At 56.2% G+C, this 16,749-nt stretch overlaps 1 protein-coding gene across 1 annotated transcript in view; it reads right to left on the bottom strand.

Moving 5' to 3' along the window:
• The window catches only part of LPIN1 (lipin 1), a 76,429-nt gene that overhangs the window by 12,445 nt on the left and 47,235 nt on the right, over positions 1-16,749 (bottom strand). Inside the window, exons 13-16 of the mRNA XM_047068689.1 lie at positions 16,222-16,301; positions 10,932-11,058; positions 9,782-9,930; positions 9,221-9,307 (exon numbers count right to left, since the gene is read on the bottom strand). Of these exons, the coding sequence (XP_046924645.1) occupies positions 9,221-9,307; positions 9,782-9,930; positions 10,932-11,058; positions 16,222-16,301 (443 nt within the window). The remainder of the gene's footprint in view (positions 1-9,220; positions 9,308-9,781; positions 9,931-10,931; positions 11,059-16,221; positions 16,302-16,749) is intronic.

Here is a 16,749-nt window from a genome sequence, read left to right on the forward strand (position 1 = left end):
GTAGGGCTTTTCCCTCCGCTTTATGCTGGAGACACTGAGGCTCTACGCAAACTGGCCGGGCTACCTGCCCCTGCACTGCTCGTCCTCCGGGTCCCTGCTCCCCGGAAAGGCCACCCAGCCACCAGCGCACAGGGCCCCCGCAGGTGCGCCGCAGCACGGAGCCCGTCCCCCCGCCCCCGACACACCCCATCAGATCCTCCCCTCGGCGGGATGATTCCCGAAAGCACATAAATACGTACCCGCCCCCTCTCACCTCGTCCTAAACACAACCACCGCCTTGGGTTTTCCTTCTCCGCACCGATCCCCGTCGCCCCGCTCCCTCGGCCGTGTGTCTGCACTGACCGCACTTCTCCACCCGCGTCACCCCGCTCCAAGCGGACTCGGTCCCCTGCCTTGCTAGCCCCCCCAGGTCCCTGCAACGCCGCATAGGAACAGACTTTGTGGCACACACAGCACGTGTGACAGTCCCTCCCTCTGGAGCGCCTCCGTCCCCCGGCTTCCGGTCCCCACCGCCCCCAGTCTGCTTCCAGCAGCGGCCGGCTCTTCCCAGATAGGCCTGGGCCCCGTCTCCACCCAGGCTCTAGGTGCCCGAGTCCTGGGGTCCTCACCGCCTCACTCCCCGCGGGATCACGCCCACTCCCCCACGGCCCTGAATGCCACAAACAAACCGGAGCGGCGTGCGCTATTTGTGATGTTGTGATACGATACAGATCTCTGTGGTCCTCATCCCCGGGTCCCAGCACAGAGCTTCCAGACGCTTGGACTTTCTGAGTGACCAGGCACCTATTATCCAACACAAGCCCTTTCCTCCACACACCCCTGAGTTTATGCTGATGAGGGGGGCCACGGTTGCCATAGGAACCAGCCATGCAATCGGAGGGCTGGAACTTTCATCCCCACCAACCCCCCCCCCCACCCATCCCCCCCGCCCCACGCACACAAATTCCGGGCAAGGCAGAGGGGCTGGAGATGGAATTCAATCACCAACAGTCAATGATCTAATCAATCGTGCCTACACAAAACCCCTCAACAATGGGGTTCAGGGTGGGGAGAGGCAGGTGAGTGCCTCCACGTGCCGGGACACACCCCCACCCCGTGGAGACGAGACCCTTCCAGACATCGTTCTATGTGCCTCTGCACCCGGCTGTTCATTTGTATCCTGTAGAATAAACCCAAGTGTTTGCCTAAGTTCTGTGAGCCTTTATAGCAAATTATTAAACCCGAGAGGCGGTTGTGGGGACCCCTGATCTGTAGCCAAGTTGGGCACAAGCGGGGATAAACTGGGGACCTCCTAGTCACGGCTGGCATCTGCAGTGGGAGGTGTCTTTGGACCGGGCCCCTAACCTGTGGGGTCTACCCTACCTCTGGGTAGCTGGTGTCAGAAGTGGACTGAATTGTTGGACACCCAGTTGGCGCCTGTAGGGAATTTCAGAACTGCTTCGTGCGACAGCCCCACACGTTGGGTGCCAACAGTGGTTGGGAATGAAACACAGATCGCAGGCCAATTCTTCATGACATACAACTTTACTGCTTGAGCAGGACTGCATTTCCCTCGTTTTAACCCTTCAAAGCTTAGTGACCAAAACGAGATGTGCTGTTAAGATAACATGTATGCCACGTTTCAAAGGCTTACTGTAAAAAAACAGAAGCTATCTCCCGTTAGTAATTTTTATATGGATTTTAAACGGTAATGGTTTCCATATATGTATTGGGCTAAATAAAATACACTAAACATTTTTTAAACACCATCTATACCTGGCTGCCTTCCAGATTTATACTTCCAGTCCAGACGCCTCTCTTAAGCTCCAGGCCAATACGTGCAACCACAAACCACCCTGTCACTAATGAGACAGACGACGTACCCCCGACGCGGTGCGCCCACAGTCAAATGTGCGCGGGCGCTCCTGCCGCGTCCTCGCTGAGCAAGTGGCTCTCGCTGGCCCAGGTGAAAGGTCAAACCTCAGGGCCACCTGGGAGTCTACTTCTCACGACCACTGCCTCCCCCCCACCCCCACTGCCTCAACTCCACCCCAGCAAGGACCCCAAACCACCCCGAGTCCCCTGCTACCGGGACGGGGCCTCTCACCTCTATTCCCGCGGCAGCTTGAATCGGCCCCCACCCCCCCCCCCACACCAGTCTGCACACAGAAAGAAACCTCAAAACACACGTCGTGCTCAACACCCTGAAGAACCTCGACATCTCTCTCAGACACAATCCAAACTCTACAAGGCCAGTGAGACCTGGTCCCCATCGCTCTCTCCAACCCCATATACTCCCTCACTCCCGCTCGCCAGAAAGGTGCCCCTGCCAGTCTTCCGAGGCACCATGCTCATTCCTGCACTGGGCACCTGCACATGCTGTTCCTTCTGCCTGGAACACTCTTCCCCACACCTCAGGCTTACTCACTCCCTCACCTCACCTAGGTCTCTGCTCAGACATCACCTCCTCAGAGGGCCCTTCCCTTGTCCCCCTATTTAATAAAACACACACTCCCGGGGCGCCTGGGTGGCTCAGTCGGTTAAGCGTCCGACTTCGGCTCAGCTCATGATCTCGAGGTTTATAAGTTCAAGCCCCACGTCGGGCTCTGTGCTGACAGCTCGGAGCCTGGAGCCTGCTTTGGATTCTGTGCCTCCCCTTCTCTCTGCCCCTCCCCTGCTCTTGCTCTGTCTCTCTCTCTCTCTCTCTCTCAAAAATAAATAAGCATCGACAAAACTTTTTTTAAAAATTGTTTAAAAAAAAGGGGGGGCTGCCTGGGTGGCTCAGTTGGGTGGGCGGCCGACTTCAGCTCAGGTCAGGATCTTACAGTTTGAAGGTTCGTTGAGTTCGAGCCCCGCGTCGGGCTCTGTGCTGACGGCTCGGAGCCTGGAGCCTGCTTCGGATTCTGTGTCTCCCCTTCTCTCTGCCCCTCCCCTGCTCATGCTCTGTCTCTGTTTCTCAATAATAAATAAACGTTAAAGTAAAATTAAAAAAGTAAAACACACGCTCCCCTACCCCCACTTCAGCGACAAAACCTTTGCTCTGCTTTAGTCTCCCTAATGGCACCCATCGCTAATGTTACGGTACGGTTCCTGGTTTGAAGGTGGTCTCTTGTTAATCCATAAGCCCCCTGAGGGCGGGGACTTGGTCTCATGCTTCGCTGTAACCCCAGGGCCAAAAACAGTGCCTGGCAAGTTACAGACACTTAGTAAATATTTGCGCAATGAGAGAATACAAGCTGCCCACTTCTCCCTGACGTAGTCCTCCAGCATGAACATTTGATGCCGGTTAAGGGGCTCATCTCTAGACTCGCTTATGAATAAATCTGGCCTTTTGTAGCACCGGGGACGGAACTGGAGAACGTTATGCTAAGTGAAATAAGTCCTACAGAGAAAGACAGATCCCATGTTTTCACTCTTATGTGGATCCTGAGAAACTTAACAGGAACCCATGGGGGAGGGGAAGGAAAAAAAAAAAAGGTTAGAGAGGGAGGGAGGCAAAACATAAGAGACTCTTAAAAGCTGAGAGTAAACTGAGGGTTGATGGGGGGTGGGAGGGAGGCGGGGGTGGGTGATGGGCATTGAGGGGGGCACCTGTTGGGACGTGCACTGGCTGTTGTATGGAAACCAATCTGACAAGACATTTCGTATTTAAATAAATAAATAAATAAATACGTCCTTCAAAACCGAGAAACAGGAAACTTTTAAGAGGGAGAGAATCCAGAAATGCCAGCTTGTCTGGAATCCAGGGATGCGTCTTAAAATCAAGCAACCTTTTTACTCAAACATCTTTGTATTTTAGCTCTCTGATTAATGCAGTCTTTAAAAAAAAATACCCACTCTTTCTGTATATAGCTCTTCACATCGGAGTCCTAAAAGCGGCCACCTGCAGGGGTTTGAGATGCTAATTTTATTCAAAACCTGATTTCCTGATACATTTCAGGGTTCGATCAGGCCACTCACTGCCTCCTTCTCACCAGGCAAGTATTCTGCTTCGAAGGCCATTACTAAACTTGGCTGGAAAATCAGTGCCAAGACTCCTGGAGGAGCTGGGGGGGGGGGGGGGCGGGGATTGCTTGTTGATGGCAGAGGCTTCGCCCCCACGAAAGCTGCCTGAAATACCAAGCGCTCCCATCAAATGCTCAGGTGACACCGAGTCACCAAAGTTTTACTCTCAAGGGAGCCTCTGGGGGGTAAGACTGCTCACTCCTCACTCAGAGGGGCAGGACGCGCTGCTCCCACCAGCACCTCGCCTGAGCTCCGGGTGCACACGGGGCGGCACAGCCCTGCCCTCCGGGAGTGGGCAGGTGGGGAGACCTACCCTTGACTGCAAAAAAGGTGGACTTATGGGCTCCCCGGGAGGGAAGGGCGAAGCCTGCCCGAGGAGAGCGTGCGCACAGACGTACAACACACACGTGGGTCACGCTTACCCCTCTGAGATCTCGGCAACTACAACAGGACTCGGGGAGATACCAGAGCCAAAAAGAAAGAGGATTCCACGTCCCAGCGTCCCACTGACGATCTCTCCATATGTCTCAGCCTCTTGTATCTCTCTGAAAACACTCGGCCCAGGCAGATATTAAAATAGCTTGGAAAGATCACCCCTGGGGCCATTTGCCAAGAGAAGCGTCTAGGCGGACGTTTCCCCACCACTGACATCTTGGCCTGGATAAATCATTGCAGGGGGGCCGGGCATTGTCATGGGTCTCTGGGGGCCAAAATCGCCCTCGGTGGAGAGCACTCTTGCAGAAAAAAGGGGCCCTGTAGCCCCGTCTGCAGGCCCAGAGGGAGGATAACCGCTCGCTCCCTTAAGGATGGAAGGCTGTAGGCCAAGCTCAGACTTGTCCCCAGCCCGGCCTCGGAGGTCCCCTGCCCAGAGCCTCCCTTCCGCGCCCACCGTGCTCGCTCCGGCCTGGCTCTCAGCCCCACCTCCTCTCGCCCTGCCTCCCCCTGTGACGAGTGCCCTTCTCTCAAACCCTGAAACCCTGCCCACCCAACAAGCTCCGGGCCTCCTTCTCGCTGAAACCGTCTCGGATTTCTCGCCCCTCCGATCAGATTTAATCTCTCCCTCACTTCCGTCTGAGAAATCTGCATCTCACCGCGCATCCCCTTCCCTGCATCTTTACAGGGTCCCCATCACCCGCTGCTACAGGATCCCGAGCTCCCTTCCGGAGAGGCACCGGCACAGCCCCTGGCGTGCAACAGATTCACAATCAGAGTCCGCTAAATCCGGGGGTCCTCACGGAGGCCGGGCGTGGAAAAGAACACCCAGCTGCACAACACACACACACTTGTGACAGCAACCCCACGACGTGCGGGCACGGCATTTCTGGGCTGGCGGTGACCTCAGGGACCGCCCAGCCGAATTTTCCCCTTTTAGAGATGAGGAAACCAACGCTGGGAGTGGGGGACGAGGTCTAAGCGGCCAGGGTGAGGGAAGGGCCGTCCCCTTCAGATTCCGGCCGTCCCCTTCAGATTCCGGCCGTCCCCCCGACTCCCCATCAGACTCTCCATCCCTACTGTCAGACGTTAACGAATGCAATCCCCTAAGACCCGGAGTGGGAGAAAAAAACATCGGCGAAAAGGAGAAAAGAAAGACCCTAATGCGTCTGCTAATGATGCCTTCCGCTTTCAGAATCCTGGCTTCACACAGCCGTCTCCAGGCCACAGACGAACCCATCCACCCACGAAAACACGGGAGCATTCATGCTCGCTAAATCACACACACACTGATTTCTGCTTCCATCACTATAAAAGTACCCACCAAGGAAGGCGGAAAATCAGAGCGGTTATTGCCCACGTTTAGCCCCTAAAAGACCCACGGGCTCAGTGAGCTGGATATTTTAGGGAAGAGTCTTGTACTTCCCTTGTGCACGTTGACCGATACTTGAACGGGAGGGGAGAGTCTCACGTCTTCCGTTTCTATCGGCTGGCGTTCTTCTTAATCAATAACCAAGCCGGCTCTTTTATACCCTCTCGCTGAACAAGGTAACACCCAGCTCCACAGACAATTTCTCACAGCTGACTGTATTCGAAAAAGTAATTACATTTGGCAAAAATAAAATAAAATAAAATAAAATAAAATAAAATTGCCCTCATTTTCTGTTGTTGTCAGGCAAGCGGCTATCGGCGAGACTGGTTCTCCCGTTAGATAGATACTGCAGTGCAAGAATTTTAAGCGCAGCCTGCATTCCAAAAAAGCAGAGTGAGGACAGAGTGATCCGTCCCCAAATCCTAAAGTAAATAGCATCACCTTCCTGGAACCCTAGAGCATGCCAAAGAGCTCTCTCACTAGGCCTGTGGGTAATCACAGGAGGACATCAAAAGAATAGCACAGACTCATGAGAAGAGGGAGTCACCGCCACTCTCACCAGTCCTCAGTCCCCACACCTGTCCTGCTGCGGCTGCCCAGGACCCCAGAGGAGGAAGCATGCGGGGCGTGGCCAGCATGGGGGTTCACTCTAACCAGCAGTCAGCTAAGGGAATGTCGCACCGAGCCCGACCTGCGCCAGGATGCCAACAAGCCAACCCGGGCCCCTGGGTGTCAGTAAAGAGCTCAGTAAGGAGGTAAGAGCCACCCGGGGTCGCCGACTCTGGCCTGGAAAGGCATCGTGAGGACTACGGCGTCTGAGCTGGGCACAACAAGCGGAAAAGTGGGGAGACAAAAATCAGAGGTACGAGCATGCCGGGCAGAAGCCATCATTTGAGCGTAGGTGGGAAAATGGGAAAACGAAGCATGGAGTGTGGGATGCGGCCTGCATTAGAGCAGGAAGGTCTGGGGAGAAACTTGGAAAAGAAGGGCCTCGCAGAAGGCGGGGAAAGCCACGCCAAGGAGCCCCCGGGAGGTGCTCCGTGCAGAACCCCGAAGGCCATGGCCGAGCTGTGTGTGCAGACTGTTCCGGAAACCTAACTGTGTGGGAGCCGCTGAGGACACACATCAAACTCAGCGAATGAACAAACGTCAAGCCCCTTCCTCTCGGCCCAAATGAAAATACAGGAAGCATTCTGTACTCATTTTGGACCACCACCCACAGCCCTCACTCACCTCACGCTAGGCAACCAACGTAAAAAATGCTCAGGCGTTCTCTGGTAAGCTACCCTACTTGACTTTCCACAGAGATCTCTTTTCTGGAGAACAAACAAAAATGCAACTGTGCCCTTTTATGTTGTAATGTCCAGTGAGGAAAGGATTTATGTTCCAAAGCCCAAAATGATTCAGGCCGTGAGCTTCTCGGTATCCTGACGCGGGAGAGTTTCTTCCAACTAAAAATAGATGTAATTTTCAGCGTCACGCGAGTCGCGGCAGGTCCTCGGTGGATTAATCCTTCCGAGCGAGAGGTCGGCCGTGGTGAGGCCGTGGGGAAAGGGGCCAACACACAGGCTGTCTGCCAGACTGCGGGCTGGGCCTACCTCTGCGGAGGGCGATCTGGCCCCACTGATCAGATCTGCTCATGTGCTCGCCCTCCTACCAGAAATTCCACTTCTGGGAATCCACTTTACGCCAGCCCCGCCCCCCGTGTGTGCCGTCCTTATTTATTTATAGGCTCATCACACACAATGGACACTGCGTTTGAGTGCTTTGTGCGTCACCGTGGGAAATGGCGAAAAAACTGGTTAACTACCTCCCTGGTTCGTCAACAGACGGCTAGTTACATACAGAACGGTTGACCCACGTTACACGATTCGTGCAGCAGTGGAGAATGAGGCAGATCTCACAGGTAATGAAACAGGAAGATGTATTAGTAAACGACGCGCGCACGGGTGCGTCTCAGGGGCCCGGGGACAGCGCGCGTGGATTTTAAGGACAGCGGGACAGAACAAAACCGGTCACGGTGGCTCCATTTCTGGGGAGTGGATCAGCTCGGTGCGGAGCAGAGAAGAAGAAGACACCAGCTCTGTACTCTCCAATTTCTCTAACTTTTCTTATTTCTCTGCATTTTTTAAAGACCCATGTATTACTTTTGTGATTTTTTGCGGGGGGTGACATCTGGAGAAGTAAGCTCAAACCGATGAGCCGGGCATCCGAGAAATCCGAGTTCTCCAGCCCACCAGGGGCAGAGGGCCGCGTCCCAGCCACCCCGCCCTCGCTGCGGCATCAGGCTCAGGAGGCCAGAGACCGTGTCCACCTCATGACATCCCCCGCGCCTGTCCCTGGGCTAAGCACACAACAGGCACTCACGAAATGCTGGACGAACGAATGAATGAGGGGCAGGAAAGTCTACTCCATTCATCTGTGCTCAGAGCACCGGCGTGGCTTTGAGTGCCCATCCCCCACCCCATCGTCACCTACAACGGGCCACAGGTGAGCGGCTCAGCCTGGGAATCACGGCCTGGTTCTCCGGCCTGACATCCCCTAACTCTGTGATTCCTCGCCTTCCTCCGCCATGGCAAGGTGGGGCTGTCCTGGGTTGGCCTAAGGCACCTTCCAGCTCTGAGAGGATGGAGAACAGGGGCGCCTGGGTGGCTCAGCGGGTTAAGCGTCCGACTTCGGCTCAGGTCATGATCTCGCGGTTTGTGAGTTCAAGCCCCGCGTCGGGCTCTGTGCTGACAGCTCGGAGCCTGGAGCCTGCTTGGGATTCTACGTCTCCCTCTCTCTCTGCCTCTTCCCTGTTTGCGCTCTGTCTCTCTCTCTCTCTGTCTCTCTCTCCCTCAAAAATAAATAAACGTTAAGAAAAATCTTTTTTAAGAGGCTGGAGAACAGAAAGCCTTGGAGGGAGAGGTTTCACTGATGAGGGAGACTCTAGTCCACAGAATGATGGAGAAAGCGACGAGCTGTGTGGGGAGGGAGAGACCCTGACGGGCCCTGACCCTGGAGACAGACCAGAGCAGACCCGGGCGGCTGTACCTCCTGTTAGCGGCCGGGGGCCTGTGGATAAACCACTTCAACCCTCCAAGTTTCTCTCTCGGTGAATTAATGCTATCAATTCTTACAGTAACTCTGAAAGGCTAGTAAGTGAAGTGACGCATGCCCGACACAGGACGGCAGGTCGTGCCCCCCCTAACGCTAGCACCCTCCTTCCGCCAACGATTCTCAAGCCTCCTATCACTTCCCTTCTCGTCTCTGGGTACCGAACTCACACTTGGGAGCCGGCGGGATTGGGACTCACTTGTGTACTCAGAATCCTCCACCCGTCCCCACCCCGCCCGGACCCTGCCGCCTGAGCTGCCCGCACCCCTCTTCACAGTCACCCTCACAGTCATGGCCCGTGCCATGATGTGATGGGGGCGAGGGCCCGGTACTTACTGGCTCACTTTATGGTACAGCTTAGCAATGCCCTGGTGGGTCCAATCCTTCCCGAGGGTGGGCAGAATGTGGCCAAGAGTGTCTGACCTAAACAGAGAAACGAGAAAAAGAAAATAAAAAGGGCAGGCCGAAAGGGGGGGAAAAGCCCATTCCAGCTCACTGTACCAGAAATACCTCACGAGGGGCGCCAACAGGACCCGTGACTTACTTTCCAGATAGAAAAGCCCAAAACGAAAGAAATCACATGAGGACGGAGGGATACGTTAACACACGAAAGGGCACCTTCCAACTATCACGCCTCAAGTCCGTGACTCGCTAAGTCAAAGCAAAAAGGCCGTTCGGAAAGTCGTGCTTCGGAAGCATCCGTGAGAACATCAAAACCAGGGAGGCGGGAGCCCCGATGGAGACGAGCACCGAGCCCGGACTGCGGCTGTTTAAGGCGAGGGGCGAAGACCCCAGGACCACGCCGGGAACCGAACCGTACGGGCCCCACACGGTGCCACAGACCGCGAGCAGAAATGCCGGCTGCAGGCCCCAGGGCCCCGACACAGCCGGACCCACCTGGTGATGGTCCCGTCGATGTCCGAAATGATGACTTTGTCGTCCCAGTCCCACAGGTAGATGGTGCCCTCGCAGCGGCACGTGCCTTGGTACTGTGTGGTCACGCTAAAGACCACGTCGTTGGGGCCGTTCTTCAACTTCAAGCTTTTCTGAAAAACATGAGCCGCGGGGCCGCTTGAGGGGAAAGCCCAGACTGAGGGCTATTTGGCCCCTCTTCCAGGAGGGGCGACGTCGGGATCGCTTTTCGAGCTCTCTGCCCTAGGCCACCGTACAACTCCTCCTTTCGCTGTCCCGCTCTCCATGAGGACGGTTCCTCCCGGGGTCCGGCCATCCCGAACCCCAGGCCCACCTGAAAGGCAGCTCACCCACTCTCTGCAGGGGGCGGGAGGTGACGGGCAGGAAGCCTTGCCCTCATCGTTCCAACTTCAGAATAGGGCCCACTCGCTACTCCGCGACTAAATATGAAAGGGGACACGAAGCCAAGTGGGGAAACGTTTCCCGGAATAACCGCAGATCCCAGGACTTCACAGCAGACTCAGAAAGCACGGTTACCTTTTGGCGGTTTTGATCTCAGTGCTGGGACCCTCAGGGTCCCCCCGGCATCGCTGGCCCGAGCCCGGTGCCACACCACTGCACAAGAGACTGCCAGGCGAGCTGGTGGCATTGAGCGGGAGTCTGGGCCTGACCTTTTCCCATGAAGCACCACGCCCGGCCCCCCCACCGCTAACTCTCGGGACAGAAGCGAAAGAGTGGGGACACTGGCTCACTGGCTGTTCATGGGAAACAAGGGGCAGGGAAGGAAGGGTCTGGTGAAACCCGAAGACGACACTGTGACCGTGATGGCCCCACACTGTGACCGTGATGGCCCCCTGCCACCCGAGGCTCTCGAGAACCCCCCGCCCCCGGCCCTCGCAACTGCTTGACCTCCCCCAGGTTAGGAGACGCACAGCTATCGCAAAGTGGAAAGAGCCTGGGAGAGTCGAGTCTATCAGTCACTGAAACCTGAGGATAAGTTGGCTTTGTCAGGCTTCCCTCCTCCGACGCTTGGCAACAGGAGCCGGAGGGGCACCCAGACGCCCAAGCCAGCCGCTGAGTCTGGGCGGCCACGCCTCGGCCGGGGCGCACGAACACGAGGGAAGGACACACTCACCAGCTGCTCCGAAGTGAGCCGGAGGGTCTTCTTGTAGCTGACGCTGGACAACAGGGGGAGGTGGCCCGCACTTGGGGGCTTGGAAGCTGCGTGTTCGTCATCACTGGAGGATGACTCATGCTTTATCCTGGAACACACAGTGACGTAACCACCACTTAGGACATGCATCTGGGCAGCCGTGAAAAATGCATTAGGCCAGAATCAATGGCTGAGTCGATCGGGTCTCTCCCCAGGGCCGTCTCTCAGGGGGTCATTTGCCATATGCCATGACATTTCTCCGTGAAGGCCCACTAACTCCCATTCATACGCCTCCTGCATTATTCATCCGGGGCTGCCTCTCCTCGTTCACGTCCCTACTCGCTCGCTATCATCACTCCACTTTCCACCAAGACGCTCCTCTTCCCGATAAACAGGGTTAAGCTCCCTCCTTGCCGAGGGAAACATTCTCTTCTGTTCCCCGAGGCTGCTGGCCAAGCACGAGAACTCTGAATTTCCACACACCCTGACGGATCAGTTCCGTGTTCACACCTCTCCAAACACACGTTTCTTTTTTTTTTTTTTCAGTGTTTATTTATTTTTGAGAGAGAGAGAAGGAGAGTATGAGTGGGGGAGGGGCAGAGAGAGAGGGAGACACAGAGTCTGAAGCAGGCTCCAGGCTCTGAGCGGTCAGCACAGAGCCCGACGCAGGGCTCGAATTCACGGACCGTGAGATCATGAGCTGAGCCGAGGTCAGACGCTCAACCGACTGAGCCACCCAGGCGCCCCACCAAACACACATTCCCAAATAACCCAGCAGGTGCCGGTGAAGGCAGGGAAGACATCAGTCCTTCTCCAGAACCCCCGAGCCGGCTGTCCTACACACCTCGTCTGCCTGCACAGAACCCACAGGCCAATGATCCTGACTCTTCCAGACTTCTCCATCTGGTGAAGGGCTGGGAGGTGCGGGTGGGAAGCAGGCTCGTTTTCTTTAAACAGCTCATATAAAGCCTATCAGTAATTACTTGTTCCCTGGATTAAAATCCCGCTATGGCATAATCCCCAACCCAGCGGCTTCCCGCTGCTTCCTGTATCCGGGGACCATTATCTCCAAAAACGTCCTAACACTGTACGAAGTTAACAAATGTTGGCTAAGGCTAAGTGGAAAAGGCTGAGTGGCCCCAAGCAGGCAGGTCCCATCCTCATGCCTGCCTCGAGCTTCCTGCTCGGGACATCCCTGTATGCAAGGCTGATACGCTTGGGAACAAGACTCATACACTTGGGAGCTCCGTCTTCTCTTTTTATCTCCAAGGCTCGGACCTCGCTAACGCCCCCTTGTCCTCTGGCCTCCCACTCTCCCCGCCTCCCCTCCCACTCCTGTGTGGCCTGTTGCTTTCCCACCCCGTGTGTGCACCCCAGAGCAACGTCTACAATCCACGGCTGCCCCGAACTAGAGAGACCTGAGGGAGGTCACCGGACACAGCTGTTCTGTTACTTCTTCTGTTACTTCGGCTACCTCTTCGTGGGGAGGAGCCTCCTTCCGCAGCTAGAATGAGCTGCGCTTCCGTGAGCTCCTGACGCCCTGGCCCCACGAGAGCGAGCCTGAGGGCTTCGGGGCTGGTGGGCTGGAGCTCATCCAACCAGTGCTTGCGAGCACTGCCGCTTCGGCAAACAGCCTGGCCCCCGCACTCCCGGGGCTTTCTGTCTCAACAATCACAACACAGCGTGGTAAGTGCTACGATCGGAAAGCAGACCTGGCCATCTCCAGGACACCGGGACCGTGGGGAATAAGCCATGGGAACGGGCCACTGGGTCCACAAAGGACGACAGAGCGTGGGGGCGCCTGGGTGGCTCAGTCGGTTGGGCGTCCGACTTTGGCTCAGGTCATGATCTCACAGTCCGTGGGTTCGAGCCCCGCGTCAGGCTCTGCACGGACAGCTCAGAGCCCAGAGCGTGGTTCGAATTCTGTGTCTCCCTCTCTCTCTGCTCCTCCCCCGCTTGCTCTCTCTCTCTCTCTCTCTCTCTCTCTCTCAAAAGTAAATACACATTTTAAAAAAATTTTAGAAGGACAGAGCACGGAGGCTAGACTCCAGGCTAGTCCGCGGCAGGGCTGGGCTACATGCAGATGAATCTAACCAGTGACATCTGTGGCCAGTTTCTAGGTAAAGTGCAGACGGCACTGGGGTTAGAACCGGAGAAGTCCGTGTTGGAAGTCCACGGGAATCAGGCCATTTGCACAAATCGCTTCGTTTTCTTTCAGTCCTGATATCCTCATCACCACATATAGAGGAACAAACAGCATCCCCACCCCCCCCACCCCCCACCAAAACACTCAGGATGCAGGCAGATGACAGACAGACAGAACCAGCCCAGGAGACACGAGCCCCGATGAGGCCTCACAACTGGAGAATCCCCTCTCTGGGCCCCTGGCTCGTCTGTAAAGTGACATGTTCTGACAACAGCCCTTTCTGGTCCCGGCCCCCGTGGGTCCCGTGAACAACACTGGTTCTTCTGAACCACCGGCCCGCAGATTTTCAGATGGGTCGGGCACAGTCCCGGAACACCCAGCTGGCAACCCAGAAAGAGACGAGCTGCAGGCCCCTCGCTGAATCGGAGACTGTCTACGCTCCAACCCAGCAGCCTGGAGGGAAATGAGATCCAAATGCGAACCAAAGCTCGCACGACACCAGACTGATGTGCGCCTCTGCCCGTAGGGTGTGGAAACACGAACGAGGTGGAATCACCGTTCATTTCCATCTGCTGCTTTGCGACCAAACAGCAAAAAACCCACTAAATCCGTGCGGCTGGCCGTGCTGGAGGGAAAACAGACACAGACTCTGGGACTCAGCTATACAGTTGGTTGCCGGTAGAGCGGCTGGGGGCGAGGACGCCACCCCGCGCAACGGGGGTCCCGCCAGAGTCCGCTGGGGCTCACGAGGGCCCGGAAGCAGGTCCGCTTCCCAGCGCCGGCCAGAAGCAACGACACAAAAGGGCTCAGCCCGCTGGAGAGTCTGTGTTCGCGGAGCAGCTGTGAACAACACCCGGGTTAGGGCCCGTCGCCGCGTACATTCTGCAAGCGGAAGTTCCACGACTCGCATGGTGACAAGCAGCTTGCTCAATGAGGCGGCTTCGGGGCCTGTTCTGTCAATCAAGTCTGTCGATTACGGCAAGGCGCCAACGCCTTCTCTGAGTCAACGGCACGAATCGAGCGGGGGAGGCCGAAGGCCTAAGAACGCCGGCCAAAATTAAGACGTTTCCCTTTCTCGAACGAACTTTCAAACTCCCGCTCCCTTCTCGCAAGAGTCAGCGCTTCGTTTTTCAGGGTTAATAAACGAGCGTAGCGTGATGAACTCAGAGCGCTGCGGGCTCTTAAATGGGTTCTGTTTGGCTGCGAATAGCATTTTTGTCAACGTCCAAAGAGGACCGTGTCAGGCGGTGAGAAAACCTGCAACGATTCCGAGAAACCGTGCCAGCTGAGGCTCCGGCTTAGCGGGCAGGAGCCACCCTAGGGTCACGTTGCCCATCGCCCTTGGTCCCCCTCGGCCCCGAGCCCCCACCGGCCCCGTGCGCCCCCCTCGGGCCCCCATGGCCCCCTGCGCCCCCCAGCTCCCTCCCCGGTCCCCCACGCGGCCCCTGGGAAGCGGAGAGGAACAGTATCAGAGCCGCTGCATGCCACACTGCCCGCGGTCGTCACGCTCTGTGCCTTGGACCCTCCGGCCGGGGCCCACCCCAGAGCCACCCCCCCACTGTCCTGCTACAGCTGCACGCCCCGCCCCCAGCCGTGCGGCCCTGTGGGGTTTGCGTTCTGGACCTCCTTCCTCATGGAGGGAACCGCCCGAGCCGATGTATGTGGGGTTGGCATCATCCTCCCCATTTCACAGACGGAAAGGAGACACCGCGGGGCTGACGATTCACCAAGGATCGCACGGCAGGCCGACACAGCCTCGGCTCTCCGTCCTGCTCACGCTGCCTCTCGTGTTCGGAAACCATGGCTAGGACAGAGAAGGTTCTTCGAAAGAACGGGAGAGCAGGAAGTTTCTGGTGGAGCTAAATCACTGCTTTAAATGCTCAAGGCAGAAGAGCCAGCGCTCCGTCTGTGTCCCCTGTCACCGTGCTGCCTCTCAGGCTGCCTCCCCCGCTGCTCTGGACACGACACCTGCCCCTTTGCTCGGATATGGAGACCAGTTTGCCCGAAGCCAGGACCCCAAACCAGGCCTGCCCGACTCCAGGTCTGCCGTTCGCAGCCCGCGGCTGGCCACTCGCAGGCGTAAACAACGACCCGCTGAAAGTCCACCGGCTTCTATCCCTTCAGAGGCCAGCACGTTCTCGGCCTGCGCTGCACCTTGAGCACACCTGCCTTCTCCCTTCCGGGGAGTTTTTCCTACTTCCGCCTATATTTTCTATTTCCAACAGCGAAATCTAGAGACAAAATAGTTTACAATGCAGAGCGACGGCCGGGAGGCTGAGAACCTGAGATCTAAGCCTGCCCCTCCTATGAATCAACTATATATTGGGTAAAACTTATCAAGTCAGCAATAGTTCTGCAACATTTATGAAACGCCTGCTGTGTGTCAGGCATCAGCTTAGCCCCCAGGATACAAAAATGATTAAGATCTGCGTCTTGCCTTCCATTAGTTTGTTCGCTTTTTTCTTCCTGCTAAATGAGGAACGCAATCCTGAGTTTCTTAAACACGGGATTACTCTAAAGGTAAGGTGACGGGTAAAGGGCATTACGTTGGCTCATTCGCTATCTACGTACGTTATCGACATCCTAACTGGTGCACGATGGCATTGCCCTCAGATCAGAGTTGCCCTCAAATCCCATAAGAACAAATTCACCTGACGGCGAACATTCACAGTACGTGTGAGTTGCCAATATGAACCCATGTCCGTACTTAGGAAAGTATCAGTGAAAGTCCCAGGAAGTATTTAGATGATAGGGAAAAGCAAGTAACGAAGGAAACTGATTTCCACGTTACTGTTAACGCTGGTGCTGGCCACCATCATCGCCACCGCTGCTGTTTTCTGCACATCCAGGGCCATCAAACACCGAGACCACGAGAAGGGCTCTAGTTACAGGACATGCCCGGAGTCTCACGTTCACTTCACAAGGTAGGTATCTAAGGGCACCACTGCCACCATTTGATTCATGGGAAACGCAGTTCATTGTTCCAGTTCGCCCACGGCTGCAACCCCGGTCCGCCTGGGTCCCAGGCCTGTATGCTCGGTGCGCCCCAGCAGCCCCCAACGGCCACACGTCATGCCCTTGGACACAGAGAGGGGCCGCAAGGGCCCACGCCAACTCGCCCCGTACCTGGTGGCCATGCCGAGCTGTGACGGCTGCTCCCCGGCGCTGTGGCTCTTGCCAGCCAAGCACTGCTCTGGCTTACTTTCCTGGAGAAGGAGACGAGAAGGAGTCAGGGGAGTACCAGAGAGAAGGGCCGGTGTGCCACGACGGGCTCCCCGGAGCCCAGGGCAGAGCCCCGAATGCCGTCCCCAGTGATACGCGCCCCACGCATGGCAGGTGCTGATTAGTGCTTTGCTTGGATGCCTTGAGTGAAGCTGAGAAAAACTGTTTGACAGAAATGAGTCTGTTTTCCAGAAGTGCTGGTGGCACCAAACCAAACTTCATAATCGCCGGAGCTTATGCAAATGCTTTATCAAGGGCTGCTTGGATACCCGAATATTTTCAAAATATTTTCTTATAATTGCTGATAGAAATGCTTGAAAATATTTTCACACCACATTTTGCTTGGGAAAATGCTTCTCTCCTTCCCAACACCACACACTCCTCATAGAAAATGCTCCTCCGATGTACCAGAAAGAGCTCTGGGACTCTAAA

This window comes from Lynx rufus, unplaced genomic scaffold (genome assembly GCF_022079265.1).
Source record: "Lynx rufus isolate CCGP_SWC_20201006 ecotype Redwood Valley unplaced genomic scaffold, mLynRuf1.p SCAF_8, whole genome shotgun sequence".
Classification (NCBI taxonomy): domain Eukaryota; kingdom Metazoa; phylum Chordata; class Mammalia; order Carnivora; family Felidae; genus Lynx; species Lynx rufus.